General features: G+C 35.4%; 1 protein-coding gene across 2 annotated transcripts in view; it reads right to left on the bottom strand.

Annotated features, from left to right (window-relative positions):
• The window catches only part of Nipped-A (Transcription-associated protein Nipped-A), a 158326-nt gene that overhangs the window by 2910 nt on the left and 128853 nt on the right, over positions 1 to 26563 (bottom strand). For both annotated transcript variants that reach the window (XM_083135277.1, XM_083135279.1), the window contains exons 52-64: positions 25622 to 25830; positions 24100 to 24264; positions 22418 to 22570; positions 21651 to 21723; positions 20532 to 20713; positions 19284 to 19458; positions 18611 to 18836; positions 16985 to 17078; positions 15727 to 15942; positions 13522 to 13710; positions 10720 to 10863; positions 1304 to 1445; positions 656 to 852 (exon numbers count right to left, since the gene is read on the bottom strand). In XM_083135277.1, coding sequence (XP_082991403.1) covers positions 656 to 852; positions 1304 to 1445; positions 10720 to 10863; positions 13522 to 13710; positions 15727 to 15942; positions 16985 to 17078; positions 18611 to 18836; positions 19284 to 19458; positions 20532 to 20713; positions 21651 to 21723; positions 22418 to 22570; positions 24100 to 24264; positions 25622 to 25830 — 2165 coding nt within the window. The remainder of the gene's footprint in view (positions 1 to 655; positions 853 to 1303; positions 1446 to 10719; positions 10864 to 13521; positions 13711 to 15726; positions 15943 to 16984; positions 17079 to 18610; positions 18837 to 19283; positions 19459 to 20531; positions 20714 to 21650; positions 21724 to 22417; positions 22571 to 24099; positions 24265 to 25621; positions 25831 to 26563) is intronic.

Below are 26563 nucleotides of genomic sequence, written 5' to 3'. Positions count from 1 at the left end.
AGTATCCAACTTATCTGCCAAAAAGAAACATAAATTACAGAAATTGCAATGTAGCAATAAAATAATATCTACATGAAATTAATAGAAACAGCAATCTTTCGCTTAAAGTTAAATTTCAGATTCATATTTCCCCCATTCGTTACATTATTAATAAATAGCTACCTCTACATATAACTCCATTTATTAAATGTTCAAAGTCAAATTTTAAAATGTATTAGGAAGTCTGACTGCCATGCAGAAGACCTAGGTTTGATTCCTGGAGTGGGCGATCTAGGGTTGGAATTTTCCAGCTTTGTTCCTGCATAAAAGTGGCTCTGGAGTTCACTCAGTCAAATAAATGGGTACCTGGGGGCAACCCTGGTGGGTAAAGGGTGCTGGAGAATGGGGGGCCGATCACATCACCTCAAGAATATGGCCGAGATCAAAAATATGCGGGGCCCTACCTCCACATCACCTTCACGGTACAGGGAATTTTATCTTACCTTAAATTACTTACTGTTAGGGTTGTGACAATGCTAGGAAATATTTGAAATTTTATACTTTACGTTTCATATTTCCTTGCCATTCTTATTTTTGCCCTTCCAGCTTTGTCCTTTGCAAACAATACCAACCAACACCATCCCCTCGAAAACAAACAAACAAAATGTTTTCTTACCTTTTTGTACCATGCAATCATTTCATCCCTGAGAATGGCTCTAAGGATTGTTTGCACCTTAAAGCTGGGTTGCACAAAGCATCGAGCTGCAGCAATCATACTAGCTGTCAATGGTCCACTAACTCCAATCACTGTTAGGTACTCAAATATATTTGGAGTCAAGCGGAAAGGTACTGGTCTATTGGCATCCAAATCACCTGCAGATAAACATTTACTGCGTGTGAATATTTGTAATGTAAACACTTGAATATCTCTAGTCTACTATGGGCATTTTTTTTTGTCATTTTATCAAAAACATTTTTCATATATTGTAAGTTCGAATTTCTTGTAAGGGCAATTAAAAATTCCATGATACATTCTTCGTTAAAATTGAGTTTTCAATGGCACTTACATCTAAAATGTTTAATATGCAAGTTTTTAACTGACATTGTAAAATAGACAATCAACAGTGGCAGGTTCAGTTAGAAGAAAAAGTGGATTGTATAAAAATTACTAGCCAAGTTATTACATAGAAACTTTTTAATTACAATTAAGATTAGACTGAGTGCTAAAGCCCTCAATTTTCTTCCTTCAAAACCCATATTTGCAGATTATTCAAGGGTGTGGAGTACATTTAGTAAATAGAGTAACCATGGGCAAATCACTTACCAGATATGTCATCAACATTGAATTTGAAGTATGAGACATTCACAAGGCCAGAATCTTGATGAATGTACATCATATCAGGATTCAAACGTGTCAGATGCAAAACATATTCTGCAAATCCAGCAAGTGCCAACTGAAGTGTGAACTGAAAAAAAAATTTATAAATAAAAAAATAGTCATGCAACATTCCACTAATTTTATAATTTTGATTATTAAAACAGATGCCTGCAACTTCTAGGTGGCTAATTTCAACAACAATTGTTAATTATGAATATTAATTAGCTCAGAGTATTGATGGATGCAAACTAGGGCTGAGTCGATACCGCTTTGAACCGATACCAATGCTCTCACCGATACCCATACTGATAATTGAAAACTGCAATAATTAAAATTTGTATGACCGCCTACCTATTCTCGTAGCACTTCTCGCAACTTGAGAATCGCAGGGGACCAACTTCCTTACTTGGATTTTTACCTTTCAGGCTTAAACCACATACGCTAACTCATGAAAAATGTCAAAAACAAGTCTGGTGTTAGTAAATTCAGATTTTTATTAATTTTTACATGCAAACATGCTTGAAATTTGTTAGAAAACAATGCGATTCACATGCATCGCAAAAACTTACAACCACGGCTTCCATTAAGCCAAGCCACAGAATATCTCCACCCTCCTATTCCTCTATTTTATACAATGCGATTGCCAATATGACTTTTCTTTGCAGCGCTGTCAAAGTTATAATTTGTACAGCGTGATTGCCATTGTAGTTTTTTACACATTGCTAGCAAAGTTGTAATTTGTACAGCGTGATTATTTTTATATACAACATTTTCAACTAGAGAACTTATGATCTGTCATAAATTCCCCGGGGTTGGGAAATTTGACTTTCTTACTGAGAATCAAGAAGAAATGTCAAATACTTCATGCATTACTAAAATTATGACATTGTTTACATGCAAGAAGTTAGTTACAAAACAAACACCACATAAACAAAGATATAACATGTAAGATTATGACAAAATATCAGATTCATATATTAAATAACTTAACATGCATAAACACAAAACAGAATACACATATGCAGAGTGTGTATGCATAATCGCAGAACCAAATTTGCACAATTTTCATGCATAAACACAAAACAACACACGTGCAGTTTACATGCATCAGTAAAAAAAAAAGAAAACACATCATGTACAATTTGCATGCAGAGATAAAATCATAACATATGCAACTCGCATACATAAATTAGCATGCATACATTTAACATGCAATAGACAACATGTATGCACAAACTCCACATATCACAAATATGGTACCACTATAATTTACAATTTGTTATCATGCTCTTAATAAATATAGTTAGACAGCATCATGCAACTGCTCCAAACCTAACTCATGAAGTTGCAAATCGTTACGCATGCTTAAAAGTTTGTTTATCCAAAGTTTTTGTTTGTCCAATGAACAATGCCAAGCTTTGATATTTTTTACGGAAATATTTGCAATGTCTTTTCCAGTATTGCAGCATATGGCTTTCACTGTGTTATCATCATGAATTTGCATACAAACAAAAGGCCCTTGGTATAAATTACAATATTTTTTTATAATGCAAGTGATAGTGTCACTTTGAGGATGCAGTTTTATGAAGATCAGATCGCCTTGCTTTACTGGATTTTTTGTTGCTTGTTTTTCATGCTGTTTTATAATATGTTTTTGTCTCTTATTGAAACTACATGTTTCTGCCATAAGCAGCTTATTTTTCCACATCTCTACATCAGGAATGCGATCCGTTAGTACTTTTTTACAGATATTTTGAGGTTCAATATTTAGCCTGAGTTCTATAGGAGCATAACCTGTACTGGAACAAATTGAATTATTTAACAGATGTAAAATGGCAGCAACATGGCTAGACCATTGCTTATGTTTACCATTGCAAAATATACGCATCAATCTATTTATTTCCTGGTGATATCTCTCCACTAAGTTGGCACTTGGATGATAACTGGGTATGTAAAAAATTTTTACATTGAGAGCATGCATACCTTTTGTAAAATGTTCTGCACGAAATTGTGGACCATTGTCACATATAATGATTGTTGGTATTCCCAAATGGATGAAGTAAGAATGTGTTAGTTTTCTAATTACGATGGAAGCTGTACTATTGCCAATAGGATATGCCACAAGATAACGGCTAGCAGAATCTAATACTGTTAGTAAATATTTTTCACCTTTGGAGGAACGTATGAATGGACCTTGTAAATCAATAAATAATATTTCACCTGGTTTTGAGGGTTTGTGCATGATTTCCAGATACTTAGGAGGATGTTTATCTGGTTTATTTTTCATGCAAATTTCACAATCAGTGATGTAAGATTTTGTGTCTCTTTTCATATGAGGCCAGTAAAATATTTGGTAAATTTTACCGAGTGTCTTGTCTGTACCAAAATGACCACCTTCATCATGATACTTGTGCAGTACAAGATTTACTAATGATTGAGGCACGCATATTCTTATCCGGTTTGGATTGTGAAAATCTTTGATGGTAAGTAGATCATTGTGAATAAGGTATATATTTTTCCAGTTTCGATGTTTGCTCTGTTGTGAACTTTCACAACCAGCGAGAACAGATTTAACACCACTGCAATACGGATCACTATTTTGTTCATTAACAAAATTGTTTTTATCACATATTAATGACTCATCAAGATACTCAAAGTTATTCATGAATATGAGTTCATTATTATGGTCATTAAAAGATCGGCTCAACAGGTCTGCCAAGTGGTTTTCTTTACCTCTACAATACTCGACATGGAATGAGTACTGTTGTATTTGAATAAACCATCTAGTCAGCCTATTGTTCCAAGTGTGTGCAGATTCTAACCACGTGAGGGATTTATGATCTGTGATAACAGTGAATTTTCTACCTAACAATAGTGATTTAAATTTGTCCAGTGTAAAGAGTATTGCTAACACTTCTACTTCAGTGGACGTATATGATTTCTCAAAAGCTTTCAAAATCCTTGACACGAATCCAATCGGACGCATGTTGTTGTCTACCAGTTGAAAACAATATCCTGCAATGCCTATATTTGATCCATCAGTTTGAACAAAGAATGGTTTGTTCAAATCTGGATGGTAAAGCATTGTTTCTGCAATAATGGACTGTTTCAACAACTCAAAGGAGCATTGTGCACTTTCATCCCATTCCCACTTTTTGCCTTTTTTCAATAACTGGTACAAGGGATGTGCCATGATGGCATAATCTTTAACATATTTTGATAGCCAATTGAAACTTCCCAAGACTTTCTGCAGTTGCTTGATATTGCAAGGGACAGGTAAGTCTTTTATGGCTTGAACATACTTGGGAGATTTCTCATAACCCTGTGCACTGATAGAATGCCCTAAAAATTCCACCTTGACTTGACAAAACCTGCATTTGTCCAGTCTCAGTGTCATGTTGGCATCTTGTAACTTGTCAAAAATAAGTCTTAAGTGAAAAAGATGTTGTTCGAAAGACGTGCTTTTGACAATTACGTCGTCTACATAACATACTGTAAAAGATTCCGTACCTTCCAAGGTTCGTGTCAGAGCATTAATGAAAGCAGACGTTCCATTGATTGATCCGAACACTACCCTTGTGAACTGGTAAAGTTTTCCCTGAAAACTGAAAGCAGTATACTTTCTTGCTTTGGGGTGTAAGGGGACCTGCCAGAAAGCATTAACCAAATCTAGGGAGGACAAACATTGACATCCATGGAAACTCATTAAGAGTTCATTTATGTTCATAGGATGTAATTGCTCAAGCTTGACATGTTTGTTGATATTTCTTTGATCTAAGCAGAGACGAATGCCTCCTCCGGGCTTGACTACAACTAAGAGAGGACATAGGTACTCTGACTCAGAATATTCAATAATGCCTAAGTTGAACATTTGTTCTATTTGCCTGCCAACTTCATCCCTATATGCTAATGGTATTGTATAGTTTTTGTTAACTATTGGTATGGAAGTATCCAGTTCTATTGTGTGTGTATACTTGTTACAGAGACCTGGTAATTCAGAAAACAATGTTTTATATTGTTTTAACAACTGAAATAAAGCTATCCTTTGTGACTCATTTAAATGTTCACACTCTTTAACCCTTCTCCACAAGTCTTCATCAGAAGGATGAGAGGATGACCGTGGGGATATGTTAGATACAGAAGGTCTGAAATCTAACTCTTCTTCCGGACAACTTTCATTTGAAACAGCGATAAATTTGGAGAATTTGCTTCCTTCGCTCGATTCCAAGAGTAAGCCTCGCTGGACAAAGTCTAAAGTACTATCAATATTGTATAGGACATCTAAACCGAGAATAATGTCTACTTTTAAATGTCTGACTACCAGGAATTTAATGTAAAAGGAAAGTCCACAAATTTCAACGTTCAAATGAGTGGAACCTATTAGTTTGTCTTTCCTTTTCCCTGTATAGTCAACTAATTTAATTCCCGTAACTGGCAATAGCCGTGGTTTAGAAGCCTGAGTACAAATAGACTTCCACAGGGTTTCCGAGAGAACACTGACCTCAGCGCCACTATCGAGTAAAGAAGTATATTCCTTATTGTTTATTCTTACTTTTATGTGAGCAGAAGGTTTACGCTTGCTATTAGTATTTATGGGTTGCTTACAATTTTTGATTTCTGCACTGCAATCTATTTCATCACATTCACTTAAGTTTATAAAATGAATAGCAGGATTTATCCCATCACTCACATCACCTGCTTTTTGACATGAGCTCATAACTAGTTTAACGAGTTAAACTGGTGTATGTCTGCCTGGACTGTGATTTCATTCTGATTGACATCATTGAACAGACCTTTTTGTTTCAAGAAATCAAAAACTACATTCATCCCAGACTTTGACCAATGAATTAAATCAATTCGGCCATTCCTTGGATTTCCCAAGTGTTTTTCAAATAGATCTAGTTTTATACTAGAATCTGCATTCAAAAACAGATCACTAATATTCACTACAATGAGATTCTCATCATTCCCTAACTCCATTAGAAAATTATTCCACTGACTCCACTTACTCCACAAATCAGGATTGTCAGCAGTTAATAACTTTGGGATTGGTGGTAACGTGAGTAATATTAACTGATTCGTTAAAGGTAATAACTTGTGTATTAAACCTTTGAGGTCACTTTTCATTTTGTGTAGCTCTGTATATCTCAAAAAATCATTGGTGCCAATAAGCAACATCACTTTTTTACCAACTTTGGTATCTGGACGGATTTTTTGAGATAGGTTGGAAATAGTTTGGCCGCTAGTACATAACCCTATGTTCCGTTTACCTAGTGAATCATATGAAACAGTGTAGTTTGCCAAGGTTTCTGCTACGCGGATCATCATGGAATCACCTAGCAAATGGACATTATTGTACAAGGGTTGAATGGCGTGTGCTTCGGTACTTGTTTTGATTGAATTGTAAAATTTTTTGTGTGTGTGATTAAGATTACTAGAGTTGGGTTGTTGCAAAGGAGGTTTAGCAGGTACACTCATGACACCTCCCTCTCGACATGAGCGACTTACTCGTTTCCCGAAAAAGTAGACTTATTAGCATTGGTGATTACATTTCTTTTCAAGTTACGCTGTGTGCTGGAATGATCAACAACCTCGCACTTGAGTTCATCACCTTTGTCTTTAGACTGATCGGTACATTTAGTTTGAATAACTGCTACGTTTCTATTATTATCATAGTTTTTAGTTCTACTGTTAAATACTGCCTGTGGCCTTTCACGTAATGAAGTTTTGCTAAGGGCTTCGGAATTTTCTATTACCGTGATGGCTTCACTCAGCTCGGTAACAGGTTTCATTATGAAAATTTCCTTGATTTTGAAAGGCATCAAAGTAGCAATTTGAGCTAGCCTTTGTGCTTCGTCAGTGGTAGGTTGAACAATCTGCAAAATTTTCCATTGGTCCATGAAAAATGTTAGCAGTGACCCATGAACAGACTTTTGATACTGGGAATTCAAGATTTTGGTGAGCATCGTTGTTTTCCAATTAGAATTTTGATAATGATTCAGAAACTGAATTTTGAAAGATTGGTAATCTGAAAATTTTTGCTTTGAGATCTTGTACCATTGCTTAGCATCTTTTGTTAGCAGCGTTGGTACATAAGTCATAAAATCTGTTTCTGCTATTTGAAATAACTCGAAATTCTCTTCGACATCATCTAAGAATTCAGATGGGATTAGTTCACTAGAAACTCCAGAGAATTTCGGAAACCTATTTAATTGATCTGACTTCAAGAAATTTCTTTTAGTAACATGTGAGGAAACTTGATTTTCTTTGCACCTAGAAACACTCTTACTTGTTCCATTAGGGAAAAGTGTTGTTACACTATCATTATTATTCACATTTACTAAGGGAGACTTTTTCCTAGACCTATTCTTTTTTCTACTCTTAAGCCCAGATGAATGACAGCTAATTGTGCTGGGTGAACTATCTGAGTCACTTTCCCGAAACCTGTGTAACATGGTAGTAGTTGAATTCTGTAGAACTTTAACTTGTTGAGCTACACCTGACAAAACGGGCAACACTGTATTGTTCACAATACCCACTAAATGTTCTACCCCATGGGAAACATTACCATTTTGTAATTCACTAGTTTCGATGGGAATATTTTCACTTGTATGGGATTTACCAGCAATAAAATTAAACCATTCTTCAGCTTCTGATGGCTCTTCAGTAGATTCCTGGTGATCTACAGGTGAAAATGCAGGCTTCTTTTTGACAGACTCTGGTACTTGTACTTGACGATGACACCATACAGTCTTGGCTTGATTGTTTTGTATTCTTTCTTCCAGTTCAAAAAGTTTGTTTTTCACAACCACCAGTTCCTGACGCAATTCATCCTTTTCTTCTATCAATTTTCTCACTTCCATGTCAACTTTCTGGGTTTCACTCCTAACCTTCTCATTCCTAGAAATGCATTCTTGCCTGTATAGGGACACATCTTTCTGCATGACATTCAGTCGGATGTTCAGATCAGCTCTTATATTTTTTTCTAGATTCTTTAGATCAGTCTTAAATTCTGCTTTCACTTGTCCTAACTCCTGTTTAAGTTCCTCTTGTGACTTCGAGATTGCTCGCAATTCAGCCAATATTTGCTCCATATTTCTTATTTATCACGTAAAACAACTTAAGTTCACTTTGCACCAAACAAGAACTAGTTGAACACTATCACAATCGTGGAATCACATATTTCGTTTTTGCAAACTAGTTGCGATGATAATGTAAAAATTTTCACATCATAATCTTTAGACGAATAATCTTTGAGACAGCGTACTGAGTCTCATAAAATCTTTTATGACCGCCTACCTATTCTCGTAGCACTTCTCGCAACTTGAGAATCGCAGGGGACCAACTTCCTTACTTGGATTTTTACCTTTCAGGCTTAAACCACATACGCTAACTCATGAAAAATGTCAAAAACAAGTCTGGTGTTAGTAAATTCAGATTTTTATTAATTTTTACATGCAAACATGCTTGAAATTTGTTAGAAAACAATGCGATTCACATGCATCGCAAAAACTTACAACCACGGCTTCCATTAAGCCAAGCCACAGAATATCTCCACCCTCCTATTCCTCTATTTTATACAATGCGATTGCCAATATGACTTTTCTTTGCAGCGCTGTCAAAGTTATAATTTGTACAGCGTGATTGCCATTGTAGTTTTTTACACATTGCTAGCAAAGTTGTAATTTGTACAGCGTGATTATTTTTATATACAACATTTTCAACTAGAGAACTTATGATCTGTCATATTTGTTCAAAATATTTATCAACATTGGTGGGTGAATAATCTTCTCCAATTATATGCATGAATTTACCAATAAATTTGCTTTAGAATATTCAAGAATAACATCAGAATATTAAAATACATAATCAAAAAATACATTTTTTTTTTTTCATAATTTCAAGGATAATTAGACTGTGAAAATGTCGAGCAGCTTTTTTGCGGACACCGTCAAAGACTACTATGCTGGAGAAGTATCAGCTGGTATTGGTAGATGAATTCCAACCAATACTTTCTGATACCGATACAGATACATCGGCATCGGCTCAGCCCTAATGCAAACATTTGTTTTTAATCCAATTTGATAAGATGCAGTTCAGTCCTTATGTTCATGTTATTATCTTTGAAAAGAAGGAAAATTTTGATGTTGGACAAAACATGGCTAGAGCTAAAATATCACTTACACAAATCGTGCATATGTGGAAGAGTACTGACATTGTAACAAAATGTTCATGCATTGATCTACATTCTGTTATAATATGTTCACTGTTGAGTGTAACAGTTTATTATATATATTTAAAAAAAAAAAAACTGCATGGGTGAAATATTTTATGGCCACACTGTATATCATTGGAGGTTATTATAAATTTTGCAAATGTTTGAACTTCTAATCTATATATATATAAATGGATGTATGTATGCTTGTTCCAGCATAACTCTCGAATGCCTGAAGCAATTTCAACCAAACTTGGTACACACATGACTTACAATCTGGAAATAAATACTGTAGGGGTAAGACACCCCTAGGGGTGGGGGTGGGAAGGAAGTGAAATGTAAAAAAAATTTGAAAATGATCAATATTAGTGTGGAATCCATAGTTTTCAGAGTCGCTAAGATGAATAGTGACACTCCAAATGCCGTTCAACTCCAAGTTCATCACCTATCAGCATGGGGGAGTGAGAGGGGGTGAAAAATAAAATGTCAAAAATGACATAGATTGGTGTTGAATCCATAGTTTTCAGAGTCACTAAGCTAATTGGTGACATTCACGATGACATTTAATCCCAAATAGCTTTATTCTTTTACAGACTTCATTGCTGTAACAATGCCTCCAAGGAAACGTAAATAAAATTAGTTACTCATAATTGGGAAAAGAGAGATGCGGTAGTATATAAATACGGAGAAACTAGTACTCACTTTTATCCGCGAAGCTGTTTTTTCTTCTTTTTCAATTTCAGCAGCCACTGCCACCATCCTCGTTGGAACTTGCTGTGGCAGTGGCCACTGAAATTAATCGAAAAAGAAGAAAAAACAGCTTCGCGGATAAAAGTGAGTACTAGTTTCTCCGTACTTAAAATTAGTTACATTTTACACTATACTTAGAATTCATTATTTACCTGTCTAATAGATTGGGATAAATAAATACCCGGGCAACGCTGGGTAATCAGCTAGTAGATGTATAAACAATAGATTTTGCAGTTCACTCGTAACTTCAATTTATGCACTGATAGGCTAATCAGGACTTGAGCTACAATTTAAAGTGGAAACTATGTGCTTCCACAGGGAATCAAATCTCGGGTCTCTTGATTACATTACCACTATACCATGTGATACATTTACACTACATTATATAAATACTAACCATCTTTCTGAATGTCCAATAATCAGTTGCAGACGGGAAGGTATGAGTTGCCCAGTCTTTCAGCATTGAACGGGGCACCATGGTGCTTTGTACTTCTTTCAATATCTCCCGTAGAACTTGGTGACTGGCTTGAGATCCACGAGCCTGAAATGGAAAAGTTTTCATTTTAAAAGAATCTGGAAAACATAATCAGTAACACAGAAAGTAAAGTTATAGAATGTTTTCTTCTGGTATATAATGAAAGATAATGTTATGTTAAAATGAGAGCTAAGCAAATACTGATACATTAGTAGTGTTTCCTTCTACGGCTAACTCAATACCACTTTGAAACAATACCCATACTCTTACTGATTCCCACTAATCCCGATGCCTGAAAATTGTAACAATTAAAAGTTATTCAACATTCTGATTAATATTAATGGGTGACTGACTATTCCACTCCAATTATAAGCATCAATTTAATAGTCTTGCTTCAAAATATTGAAGAATTACATCAGCACATTGCAATACCTGATATGGAATCACAAAAAATAAAGTTCTTAACACAATATTGGTATAAAATAAATGGAAACTTTGAATTTTGCACAATTCCCAGGATAATTCGACTCCACAAAAGTGTTGCATGGCATTATTTGTGGGCCCACGTAAAATACTAAAATTTCAGAAAAGTATCGACCGGTATCGGTAAATAAAAATTCAACCAATACCTTCTGATACCAATACTACTGGCATCAATCACATATTTAGAGTTTCTTTAGGGTATTTTTATAATTTAAATTTGATCAATTGCCTGCCTGACATATCTCTAAAAGTTTGGCAATGCCCATGGAAATAACTATGAGTGAAACCCCCGCCCCCCAATTTTTCCTGTCTATGGCCATGTTTCAATAGCCACAGTACAACGAACTGAAACATTATTCGTAATATGCAAAATGATGTATGCATTATGAAAATTGTTACTTTTTGTTATTTGTTGAAAATGGTTTGACAATTGACAAATAGGAACTTCTTGATTAATGAATGATTTCTTTGATTACAATATCAATTAAGTATGTTTTATGTTAGGTTTCTTGGAGTGAATTCTGTATGATTAATATGAAACCATTGCTCATTGCCTTATGCAAATTTTCATCACGTATTACTACTTAATTATCTGTTAGCTCAATAGTTTGAAGTATTACAATTTTAAGGACAGTTAGAATCAGGGGTGCCGACTTGTCAAAATTATTGGGGGGCTCTGATCACTGAAATAAATGAATGAATGACTCACTCCCTCCTTTTTTTTAAAAATAAAAATTATGTCTTCGTATAGCAGTTTTTAAGCAGCTATTATATTCCTCATGCAAATGAAATGTAACATGAAAAACGTGTCTCTGCTCATTTGTTTTTTAGATAACAATTAACATTTTTATTTAAAAGTAGGCTATGTATAACAGTTTTATGCCAGCCTCGGTAGCGGAGCATGTTGGGTGGTCGGCTCAACTCGCTTTGATCCGGAGGTTTCGGGTTCGAGTCCCGGCGAGGGCATGGGTGTGTTTTAACGTCTGCAACAGACTTTTAAAGAAAGGACATGTGACGGGTGCAAACAACCTTAGTGTTGACGTACCCATAAACATAGCGAATATTTACAATATTTAACAGTTTTATTTTATTATTTACATAAATGCTAACACAAATCGCAGGCAAATAGTTTTACTTTTTTGTTCTTGCTACAATATTTTACTTTTTAAATTTAATTTTGCAATAATAAATAAACACATAGCACGCCGTGCTTTAGCAATAATGCCTTTGAGCATAGCCGTTCCCGCTTTCGCAATACAGACTTTTTTTTTAATAAGCTTTCCTTGCGTACTTTACTGCAAGCCAGCGTTAAATAAACTCAAAGACTTTAGAATTATTTTCCCCTTATTCTTTGGACTAGAGGAAGAGATTTCGAGGATAAATATCATACATATCAATATTGCCTGAAAGTCATGTTTACGACCTCAAATTGTTCAGAATTCACTAAACAACATACTCGTATAATTGTCATGTCATATCACCTCGTTATTTTGAAACTCTTTTTAGTAAAAATGTTAACAATACTCATAATTATATACATAGTAATATATAGTAATAAGTCATGTGTTTTGCTGTCTCCGTTCATAGCCCCCCCAAAGTTGATGGTTTAGAAGTCTCAGCCTCCCAAATTTGATGGTCTAGAACATTTCAAATGTGTATTTAAAGTTAAGTTCATGTTGCACAATTCAGAGTAAACTTTAGAAGAGAAGCAAAATAATACATCAGATCCTCTTAAGCAAAATTATTTGACGGGCTCTGCCCGCACATCATTAATATTGGGGGGGGGGGGGGGGGGGGCTCGAGCCTCCCAAGCCGCATGGAGTCGGCACCTATGGTTAGAATTAAGGTTCCTTAATGACTATGGTAAGAGATTAAAGTCTGAGGGACCTCTGTACCACACGTGTACAGCACCTTTATTGATGCCACTAGCTGCACCCAATCTTATTCTAGTCTTAGTATGCATTGGATATCAATATCCTGACATTGGTCAAAAGAAAGACTTCAGTTTTATTTTGTAAATTATCACATATATTACAAAACAAAATTAAAATTAAACATCCAATGAAGAAGATGGAGGGATCACATTGATATGGACCTAAAGGAAATTGGTAAGGATGGGAAAGATTGGATTGATCTTGCCCAGGAGAGGGACAGATGGAAGGCTTGTGTTCCTGCAGCCATAAACCTTCGGGTTTAAGAAGGCTAGAGAGTTAGTTAGTTAGTCATCCAATGATCACCCACCTGAACAGCAGCAAGACGTTCGTAGTATTTTGCAATCGGTGTGTCATGTTCCAAACCTTTCCTTGCACATCTGTACTTGTAAATGTCTAATAAGGATACTGATGCAGGATTGTCTTCAACCAGCCTCATCTGAGGGGATACAGCAACAACTCGAGGCACAGTAAAATGCAAAAACCTTCGTGACGTTTCCTGCGTGGGACCCAAAAAAGATCAAATCAGAACAAGTGATATTTTTCCGAAGTTTGCTTTTATCTGAAAACCCACTAATTTTTATAATTTATTGCAACTTAGTTCTACAAAGAGAGATACCAAGCCAAGCTGAACACAAAATTCTTAACTGGTCAGGGTCAAACCCTTATCGTTAATGCAATGTAAGTTGTTTTCAAAAATGATAATAATATTAATCAAAAACTATTTATCTATAACAGTGTTTCCCAACCGCCGATCCACAGCTCGGTACTGGGCCCTGACATCAGTTATACCAGGCCACTAGAGGTTCTCCTGAAGTATGCCATCTTTTTTTACACAAATTTTCATTAACAAATTTTTATACAAGGTGTACAACTTTGCTTCCGCCGTTTTCCGACAGGTGGCAACAACAGGAAGTAGCGGTCGAAAGAAGCAGATCGCAGACGTCACGCAGTTAGCTTGGACCTCTGTCAAGATAACCCCATTCAAACATTAGTCGAGTGATGTGTGCATCGTGAAGTTGTTCGCGATTGAAAATGTCAGTGTACGAGCCAAATTATCGCCATTTGCGGGAGGTTCTACTTTTTTGTTTCAATATGAAGAAAACTGCGACTGAGGCTCATCGAATGCTCTCCACTACGTATGGTGAGGACGCTATAAGTGAGAGAACCTGTCGTGAGTGGTTTCAACGCTTCAAGAACGGTGACTTTAACATCGAAGACCGGCATAGTGGTGGAAGACATAAAGTTTTCGAAGATGCAGAATTGGAGACATTGCTGAGTGAAGACTCGCGTCAAACTCAAGAAGAATTGGCACGATCATTGGGAGTGACACAGCAAGCCATTTCAAATCGTCTGAAAGCCATGGGTATGATTCAGCATGACAACGCACGACCCCACGTTGCCAAAGTGGTGAAAACGTACTTGGAAACATTAAGATGGGACGTCCTACCCCACCCGCCTTATTCTCCAGACATCGCTCCCTCTGATTATCACCTGTTTAGATCAATGGCTCATGAACTGGCTGACCAACACTTCCGATCTTATGAAGAAGTCAAAAAGTGGATCGATTCGTGGATCGCCTCCAAAGATGAACATTTTTTTAGACGTGGCATTCGTACGCTGCCCGAAAGATGGGAGAACGTAGTGGCCAGCGATGGACAATACTTTGAATAATGCCTGGGTAAGCAATGTTTTTCATTCCAGCGTCATATTTTTGGGGAAAAACGGCGGAAGCAAAGTTGTACACCTTGTATTTATTAACAAGCATGGTCATATATGTACAGCAGCCCAAGGGCAGTACAATTCTAATAGTTATAATTTATTTGTTTTTATATATTTATTGTTAGTAATAATCACATTTAAATTATAAACAATAAGATTTTATCTAAACAATTTGGTTATTTCTCTTGTAGTCTACAGTTATTACAAGCATAAAAACACAGTTTTTCATTGTGACGTTTCAGGAGAACACATGCTCCCTTCATGAGACATTTATTTTTAGTTTCACTAAAGATACAGTTATAACAATGGATGATGTGTTCTCCTGAAATGTCACAACAAAAAACTGTGTTCTTATGCTTGTAATAACTGTAGACTACAAGAGAAATAATTCTAGAATGCAAGCAATACATACATACATACAAGAAAAACAATTTGGTTGTAAATATTAGCTTTAATGTACGTTAATTCTCTTAATCTTAATAATATTGACTATACTATTGTGCAAAATGTTTACTAAACCAGTGGGAAGGGTTTGGACTCGTTAAACTCTCCCATATACGTATATACGGACATATCAACAAACATAAGACATAATTCAACTACTACAATTTATGATTGTCATAATTTATTTATTAATATTTAATCTGAAGGGTACATATTAATTAATGTATAAAGGTAAAAAAAAAAGTGTTTGGGAGTAAAATTGTTGGGATTGGGGCAGCAATTTTTAAAATATGAATTTACTTGGACAATGTTTCACGAAAGTTGAGAACCACTGGTTTATAATACAAACCTTTTGTTTCCCTAAGTAATGATTCAACATCCTCAGTAACTGTAAAACACGTTCTTCCCTACGTGCATCACCAAGACCCGAGTCATTGACCACCAAGTATGGATATATTTTCCCATTATGTCCTCTGATGTACAAACGACGAGCTGCAGTGTTGTGTTTCTGAACTATCTCCACACGGGGCATGAAACGTGCAATACGAACAAAATAGTGGGAATGCTGTAAAAAAAGACAAAGCACGTGTATTATCATCAATGTAAATTATTTATGCTGTAAATAATCCCACAAACTACGCACATTACTTACTAATTTTCCAATTAAAAGATGAGGTTCGAAAACACAAGATCACCAAATATTAAGTTCAATGCCTCTTTAAAACAATCTAACACTACTTCCTATAACAGTGATAACAAAAGAAAATAACAAATAAAACTATTACACAAACACAAGAACAACAACAAAAAAGTTAAAACAATTAAGCTTTCATACAAAAAAGTAATGACACTGGTAGTGATGTCAGTGGTATTAGAATCGGAAAATACTAGCCAATAGTTTTCTGGTATTTTGGTGTTACATGAAAAGCCGCATGGCACTGTTGTGGAGTATAATTATTCTGGAAATTATGCAACACTGGAAGTTTCTATTTCCAATGTGATGAACATTTTGACTTTCATGAATTATTTAGTCCAACAGTGAAGGTTTAGATGATGCTGATGAACTAATGTGGTTCCTTAGTGGACACTATTTAAAAGTACAAAACTCATTTAATGTCTGTTTTAATTAATTTTGTGTGAGAAAAGTTGATTTCCAGGACATCTATGCATTGTTTGATCTTCACACATGATCTAAAGATCGAATTACATTAAATTAAGCTCATTCAGCACTGGAACCAATCCTCAAAAATGAAAGGGTTAATATAAAAATTTACAGCACTAATAAAGAGATTTTGATACTACACTCCACGAAGTGATTTTGTTTCTTCATTAGAGATTCCCTGTCTTTTACTCAATTTTCATGTCTACGATGGCTGCAATTGCACAAACTGCAAAGATTTAAATGCATGCAAGGTTATCAAATTTACAGGATTCCAAATTTTGTAATTACAGGTCGCCTACTATGTTATTTACTAAGTTTTGAAAAAAAAATCATGTCATATATTTATGTATGCCATAAAATAATAACTACTCTCCAGATTATAAACACAAAGAAACAAATTCTCCAATTACACATAAATGACCGTCATTTGCTTTATGACGATTACCTTTGGAAGGAGAAATTCTCCTGGTAGTTCTACTTCTGCTGTTTGGAGACCAAAATTGCTCAAAAATCTACACTTTTCTTCAATGAGGAATGATCTGAAATAAGAAAATCAAAATGAAATACAGAAAACAGAAGCCTATGATACTTAAGAGAAATAAGCTCCTAAAATCATATGAATCCTTGCAAGTCATTAGTAATGTCTTCTTTCGAGATTGAACTGATTTCTTCTATCTTCATTGTCTTCACGATAGCAGTGTCTAATGCAGTTGACATATCAAGCCACCATAGCAAAAAGCCAATGTGTGCTTTGACTTTTTATCAGAAATCATTCATACACGGCTCAGGATATCCAAGAGGAAATAGTACACGTCGCAAAGATAAGCCTAACCAATGGTTTGAGTTTGTAAATCCACTTTATGCAGACAGGCTAATCGGGACTAGACCTACAGCTTAAAATGGAATCCAAACCATGTTGTGCCTCCACCAGGTACCAAACCTTGGACTTCCTGATTACAAGGTGATGCTGTTACCACTATGTCATCGGGAAGGATTAAGCAATGGATTCCCCAAGGAACAGCTATCTACATGGTGTGCCAAAACTCAATGGTTGCAAAAGATATTTCTAGGGATGGGACGATACGAAATTTTGGCCGATACTGATATAAAATTAACAAATCCCTGGTAATGCAAAATCTGGATGCTTTATTAATGTGTCTACTCAATGGATGACGAGAAAGATACTCTCAATCTGGTCTTTCACATACTCTTCCAAATCCAACTCTAACCCTTTTCTTGAAGAACCCCGTTCAATCAAACAATCACAACTCTTAGTGTCAACAAGTGACAAGAAACCCCATCCCCCTACAGGTAATTATAAACGCAAAGGCAATGCAATATTACGTGCATCTAAGAAATCATCACCCTGAAGACCATGAAAACAATAGTTTGAAATAATATTACTAAACGGCAGTATGAAAATAGGAAATCTCATGATATAGCACAGTAAATAGGGTTAATGTAATGTGTGGGTAAAGTTTTGTATTTTCACATTGCTGTTTTTGTTGATTATTCGATTAATTTCGAAGGACCACTATCTTTATCAGGATAAAGATGCAGTGACATGTTATCATCTCCATCCTAGACAATGGACCCTGTATGCTAATGAGCAATGAGGAAAAACAAAACTACCCACACAATAGGAAATCTGTTCAATCTTGATATATAAAAAATGTTTATCATTAAGTAATGAAGTACAGTTTTGGCATGTACTTACCATTTTCCTATACCTTTCTACCACATCATGTGGCTTCATTAGTTAGGTGCCAGCTGGAGTTGGAGTAGGAAGGCGTGACAGGGCACTGCATTGTCTTACCATTTTAACCTTTTAACCTAACTTACCTCCACATGTTTTAAACTTTGACTATTCTTGTCTTATCTCATGATGTTCACAATTATACCCCCCCCCCTCCCTCCTACTCCTGCAAAACACATTTATACCACACGCTTCTTTCTGAGACCTACTAGAATAAATGAAGATACATTGAAGGTAATTTCACGATTGCTGAGACAACAAATTTACATCAAAACCCACAGGCAAAATATGGATAGATATACACATTTCACTTACTTTGGCAGAAGTTTAGTCTTGGCCTCCAATATCTTGATCCACTTTTTCAGTTTGTGTATGAGGTTATGGAGTTTCATGGCACCTGGTGTATTGAAATCAAAGTCTGTTGAAAACTGGTCCTTCATACGTTGAAACACAGGATCCTGGACTGTCGCTTGAGCTCGCCTGGCCAAACTCTCTGAAGCTGCACTGCTGAAGGTTGCACTTACTGAGCTGGAGATATTTTCTGTTAAAGTATACATGGAAGGTAATTTCACTACATGTTTGCTGTACCAACAAATATTTATACAAGTTCTGTGATGTCTGAAATGACAAATCAATCTACAAATTGCCTCAGTTGACTGGTGCAATCTTATGTGCAGTATTTTACCTACAATTGCAGGGCATGAATGTTGTGCTCCCACCAAATTGACTCCCCCACCAAAAAAGGGTGTTAGACATTGATTTCATATGCGAGAAATACATTCCAGACCCAACTAAAACCATTCTTGTAAGGCCAACACTCTTTGACCCTTCTGTATATTGAGTATTTTTGTTGTGTGTGTGTGTTTGTTCCACATATTTTTGCATTTCAATGTTTTTAGTACTATATATTTCAAACTATTTTATATGTATATTCCAAACGATTGAACTGTCGAAAGGATGATAATGACAAGATAGTTTTTATACATACCAATTCCTATTCCAAACGTCGAGACCAACTTTTTCACAAAATTAAGTGTGTGTGGTGTGATGGTAGCTTCACTTACAGCACCTCTGTTTTCAAATGCAATAGCGTAACACTTGGCTAAACCCTGACGTAACTGCCTCAGTACTTCCTCATACCAATTCTCTCTGAACCAAACCATCTGAAACAATACAGGTTTTACATTAATTATAATGGATCTTTGTATCAACACCATCATTACTCAGATGAAAAAAAAAATCACTAAATAAAAGTAAACCTTTTTTGAAAATTCAAATTTTGCAAAATTGTTTAATTTCTTTAAATAAAACTATACTCCACGTTTAATTCCATCTTGTACACTCTTGTGCAGCCAGGGGCATGGTGGTGATCATCACACCCACTTTCGGGCACGATCAAGAAAGTATGGGGCCCTAACTTCACACCCTTTATATGCCTTCATGGCATGGTGCAAGGCACAGGGGAGCACTTTACTTTTTTTTTACACTCTTGTTCACATAAGTGGCACATTTTCTCAGGTTGAACAGTTGAAGTATGCCACTTTATGTGAAAAGGAGTGCATATGTGGTGTGATATTTTTTTTATCTGAACAACGTCCACTAATTTTTCTTGATCGTATGCATTGCTTGTTACTATCACTAACATTTTTATTTCAATACAAGAAAAAGCATAAAAAAAGCACACAGTCTTTGAAATATTTCTGAAAAATTTTAGTCAATACATGAAATTCCTTACATCACTAGAGCATACCTAAAAATAAGTAAGTTATTCACAACTATAATATTTTATAATTCAATGAATTTCAACAGCATATCAATACAGTGGAACCCCAATATTAAGTTCCCCAGTTTTACATTTTCCCGCATTATACATTCAACCTTGATGGTCCCAACATAGCAAAACGTTATTAAATTTTCCTCGACTTTACATTTTTCCGCATTTTAAGTTTTTTGAACTTGGTCCCCTGAAAAACGTATAATCGAGGTTTCACTGTATATATATTTGTGATCTATTTTGCAGACTTCTTGCTTTAGATTCTCATAGTGGATTAAGAAAAATTACTAAAACTACAACTAATTTTTCATTTTCAATAATTTGTTTGATTTTTCTCTAGTAGAACTTTTAGACATGCAATGATCACAATTCATACAGTAATCTTTAAATGATAGTTTACAATTTTGTTATTTAAAAAATTGTTTTTGTAAAAAAATATTAAGATTGTAACATAACTAATACCTGATCAACAATCCCTTCAAGGGATGACAGTATTGTTGGATGAGTATCTCTCTGCATGCGCATAATTCTTGAACATCTCTGCATTGCTGTTGTTGCCCGAATAGGCACTAGTTCAGTGCCTGCTTGTCCCTGTGTTTGTTGAGTGGTCTGACCAGCAGGAGGTGGCTGTTGAACTTTGTTTGCTTAAAAGAAAGTATTCGCAAAATAAAATTCTGCAATAAAATTTTGGAAATATAGTATGCAATTTAAGAGGGGAATGGGGGGAGGGGAGGCAATACACAAACATGGTGACCAATGCTTAAAGTAGTTTCAATTAATAGGGAATCCAACCACAAAATGGAACAACAATCACCAGCACCATATTGCAAATTCCAAGCTTCATATCTGCACTATCTGGATTTCCATCTCTCAAATTACTACTATATTTGATTATAGATATCCAGATAATTTGAGTATGTGGATATCATTTATGTAAACTATAAATATAATCCAAGGAGTGAAGGAGGAAAGATTCATGATTGATGATTTTTTCAGTACTGTTTATCTGTTCATCCATTATGAAATAATCTTTACACTAAATATTTACATAAATACATGTACATTTTAGCAAACAATTTGTAATACTAATAGCATGCAATATTAATTGGACATAAAAGAACATAGGCAATAGATAATGTCAAATGAACATTGCATACTAATAAACAACCATTGTCACTAACATCAAGAGAATTGAACATTGTTTCATATGAATCTATAATCTACTTAAAAACGGTATTTTTGAAAAAGTATTGTAGGGATGGGATAGACTAATTGGTACTTTATCGGCATCAACCAAAATTTCATATTGGTCCGTCCCTACAATACTGTTCAGGTCGAAACATTGTCATAAAAATATCTAATGATATACATGTTGACAGTAAAATTTTAGTAATAAGTACTATGTACACATAAATACATTTAAATATGTTATATTCTGTGCTTCCTTTACTAATGTACACAAATCCTCTGTGATCAATCCCTGACTTTCTTACCTCCTTTTGGTATTAACTGCGCACAGAGAGTATTGTTATGTGAATTAATATCAATCAATATTCCAATGTAAATATAAATGGCAATTACCTTGCTGTTGCTGAGCACTTGATGCATCTGTAGCAGTGGCAGTAGTTGGAGTGGTAGTCGCTGTATTCTGGGCCTGGAAGGGAAACAAGAAAAAATATACTATTCCCACTAATGCTTATGGTTAACTGTGTTGGAATAAATTCCAACCAACACTTTCCGATACAAACACCACTAGTATTGGATGATACTAATACATTGGCTGGTATTGACTTAGCACTACTACAAACACAATTTTACATACAATATCGCCCATAAAGAAGTTGGTTCATGAAAAAGTGTAATTCATTTTCATTCCCACATTCTGGCAAGTAAAAAAACAACTTCTCTTTACCTGACTTTTCCATATTTTTGGGTGAATTTTCAATTTTCCCTGAATTTTCCATGACTTCTTTTCAATTTTGGCTGATACCAATATAAAAATGTAGTGATAACCAATATTTTACAGTCGGACATAAATTCCAAATGGTTCATTTACCTCCATAATAAATACATATTGCCACATCAACCTAGCTTTTGCAATGCAAAGAAATCTGCATATTATTAAAGAAGGAACAAAATTTAAATTATATGCTTACATTCATAAAAATTGTAACAATATTGCACTAATTTGAAAGATATTTATAGATATAATCAATCGGTAATATTATTGATTATTTTATCGATAACCCTATATGCATATATTTGCCGATAGCAATAGTGTACCGATCTGTCCCTTCCTTACTTTATTGGTTCATTAGACAACAAAAAAACCCAACTAATTTACATACTTGTGTTGCTGGTACATTAGCTTGCTTTCCAGCAGCGGCCGCAGCAGCTGCAGCAAGCTCTGCACTCTTGTATCGCTCCCTCTGCTCTATTTTCAGTGTCAGGTACAGAGTTCGTATGGGAAAGTATACAGCCTGTGGGAACATTCGACCAACCTGCAAAATATAATCAGATTCATGAAAATGCGTACATGTTCTTGAAAGAAAAAAACCCTCATTTTTCTTATTTTTTTTATCACTTTTGAGACACCTTATCACAACGATGAGGATAATGGTGATCAGATAGCATTGGTGAAGGGGCCTTAGAGAGGAACACCCCTGCTCAAAACAGGATTCGATTTGATTTGTTTTAATTTAGTACGTTTCTCTGCCACTTTTGTCTAATTGCAAATATGAAAATCAAAGGTGAAATTGATGAAAATAAAATCACAAGCACACATGGACAGGAGATAACACAGGACCCACAGAGGATTTTGGGCCTCTTCACAACCTCATTAGCCTGCAATAATGTAGCAGACAGACACACAGAGAGGGGGGGGGAAAGAAACAACAAAAGGAATAACTAACTATCCATCATTTATAAGCCCAAAGGAATTGCCAACCTCCATGGCAAGAGTGGTTAGCATACTCAAGTTCACTGAAGTTACCCAGGTTCAAATCCTAGCCTGGGCATGGGTGTTCTTATGAATGTCCCTTCACCAATTTCATCATATCACATCTTCATCATTGTGATTACCCAAAAGTGGCAGAAAAGCAACAAAAATAACCTAATTCAATTACTCAATCAAGGATTGAAAATTTTCTATTCCTTGCTACCATGTAGAACAATTCACTCTTGATGATTCTTCCTGATTTGTTTCAGGTCCAAACAGTTTTCATTTGCTCATGTTTTGTGTATGTATCATCATATTTGAAACGTGAGTACTTTAAAATTCAAATAGACCCTTTTTTTAAAAGAAAAATAGCAGCTTTCTACAAACCTACAATACTCAGACTGCATTGAAATTCAAATATGTCATACCTCCATACGTGAAAAATCAGAAATATCAAGAGAAATGATGAGAATCTTAGAGCCACATGACGCTAGCAAAGATTAACTAGAGTTATATTCCAAATGCAATGGGCAAATTTCAAATAGAACAAGGAAACTTAAAAAGCTTTCGTTACTTTGAGAAGTGTCTGCAAAAAGCTAAAGCTAAAAACATTTGCTTATTCACTGCATTACTATGCTCCTGTATGGAACAAAAATGGAGGATAAACCAGAAGTTGAACATGACTCTTGAGCATACCATGCCACTGCTGTAGCACAGGACTACTGATTCAGCCCTGGGTTAAGTGAAGCTATTCTGTTTTATGGCAATTCTTCCATAGCCAAGACCTCTTCCTCAAAGTACATCATCGCATGAAAGCAACTGATCATCATGATTTGTCTTTCTACATACGTAGAAACAATGATGATTTCCACTGCAGTCCTAATGGTTATTGATCTCATACATTAGGTACAGGCTGATCTGGGATATTGAAGACACACAGGAAGAACAGCAGTAACAGACTTTTGGCCTAGAAAGTCAAGAGTTGTTTACCGAAATATCTTTCAGTTTGATTTCTCAATTAACAAGACCGTACTGTATACTTTTGGTTATCTACTTGATAATGTTGAAGATTCCAAAGATGTTTCAACTTACCTGATTAAGCAAGTTTAATATAAGCCTGCCTTCTTTTCTTACTAAGCAAGTCAACAGCTGAGGTATCCAAGGCAACCACTGTATAGGAGGCACACCTACAGAGTACTTATCAACAGCTACTGCAAGGGAATTGTTCTCATCATCGTATGTCAGAAGCCACAGAACCTGTTAATGAAAAACACAAAGTTCAAACCAACTACAAATTAAAGAAGTGATCTCAGTTTGTAATATGAACACAGACAGCAAAAAGAGCAAGATCTTTCGTCAATTAAACTAAGGCTGAGCCGATACCTTTGAACCAATGCCAATATGCCTCCATGATGGGTAATCAAGGGATTCCTGGTTCCATACCCATGTAGTGGTTCGGATTCCACTTTAGACTGTGGGTCCAGTCCCAATTAGCCTATCTGTGCATAAAAGTGAACTTAAAACTCAAAAAAACAAAAACAAATGCTGATTCTTGAAAATGGAAACAGTTCCAAGTAGTTTAGAATATTTGGGCCAATCTATGAGTTCCGGGTGTGACAATCACATGCTTCAAATCTAAATATTTTGTGAGCAAAGACATTGAGGTCATCCATATTATCATTATAGTTTCAGAATGATGACATTGTTACTGTCCTTAAGAGTGAGCTCTGTGAACAATGTTATTTTTGGGCAATTCAAGAATAATAGAAGTTCCGAGTGTCACTCTCATGGCAGTAAAAGCTTCATGTACCACAATACAACTTCAAAACTATGAATTTTTACAACTTTTTTATCCATCATACTTTTTGGGGGGAAATGTAGATTATAACCTTTCATCTCATGTCTTTTATTCCAGCAAAAAAAAATATTTTTACTGTTATTAATTTTTTACAAAAGTTCCGGGTGTGACCACTCAAAGTTCCAGGTGTGACCTATGTGAATACACAATTAATTAACTCCATTAAATACCATATTACTCACCTAATAATTTAACTGAACAATATCAAAGGGGAAAAGAACCTCCTCAACTCATAAATTTTAATAACCAAATTTATTTGTAAAAATTAAAAATTTATTGAGCATTGCTTATACAAAAAGACAACCTTTATCACATTTTCCACTTCTCTTCGTTAATATGTATTCTTGAAGATATTCTTAAAGCCATTCAAGGACATGTAAATATCAAATTAGTAACTATTTAGTGTCCTGCACTAAGTTAAAGCTAAAGCTTCAGTTTAATGCTGTTTAAATAGTATTTGGACTAATTTTACTTTTTGAAGTGGTAGGATCACTTTGTCATGGATTGGCCCATTTGTTAAGCTTCAGATGAAAGCACTGCAATGGAACTATATTATTGCTTAGATGCTCAGTTTGTCAGAAAGGACTGGAATGACGACTCCATCAACATGAACTGTTAAAATATTCATATTGGTTGGCTTCAGTGATTAAATTCAACCTGAAACTTTCCAACAGCAAGACCACTGATAAATAAACTGGTTATTAATATCATAACCAAAATGGAATAATTTTTCACCAACAGATATGATATACAGACCTTTGCCAAATATTTCCTCGATTTAGACTCATTTTGATGTCTGCAGGCATGTAAAAAGCATGTAATGGCTGACACTCCCAAGTTGATTGGATGTGTATCTCTAGTGAAGATCTGTTCCAAGTAGTCGCCCCACAGGGCCCATGCTTTCACCAACGTATCATGCATTTGTACTGCAGCAGAAAAGGCTTTGTTGGCATCATCAGAGCGTCCTAGAATATAAGACATGAAAAGGAAATTAGAACTTGCAGATAGTACTTGTTTCATGAAAGAATTACCACAGTGTATAGCTACTGCATCATCAAGAGCAAATCTGGATCCACATGCCAAATAATAATAAAAAGTTCCATGTTGTGAAGAATTTCTAATATATTTAATGTTAAACTTCCTAAGTATAATGATAGCTAGGGACATCGAATTTTCGCGATGTGAGAAATGTGAAAAAAAATATGCAATTTTGAACATTCTGCACGTAACTACACCCCCAATGATGAAATATGCACGAGTTTCATTCGCGACGTAATGGGAAATGTGTGCTTTTCCACGAAATGAAAGCTTTTTCGCAAAATAACCATGAAATATCATCAAATTAAGTAGAAAACACGCAAAAACCGGCAATCGAGGTTGTGCGTGCAAACTGTCGATTTGTAACAAAACGCTTATCTAAAGTTTCCTACCACTTGCAGCTGAAGAACGTTTTATCTTCGATCACATCAGGAAGATGCTGCAAATTGGGATTTCCCATGCACATAATCACAGTTAGAAAACTTCGCTCCCTGTCAAGCTGCATTCCTTTCTTCCCCCGAACTCAACTTCCAGTTTCATTGAACTTTCTAGCTGTAGCAGCGATAAGATTAGTCTGTTCCCGCACATCAAGGGAAACAATAGTGTCATTTGTGTTCAGTCATGAATGAATTTTGTTTATCATCATGTGATTTTCAACAT

This window comes from Lepisma saccharinum, chromosome 14 (genome assembly GCF_977018435.1).
Source record: "Lepisma saccharinum chromosome 14, izLepSacc3.1, whole genome shotgun sequence".
Classification (NCBI taxonomy): Eukaryota; Metazoa; Arthropoda; class Insecta; order Zygentoma; family Lepismatidae; genus Lepisma; species Lepisma saccharinum.
Note: the sequence above shows the minus strand (reverse complement) of the source record. Positions and strands in the feature narration are given on the sequence as shown.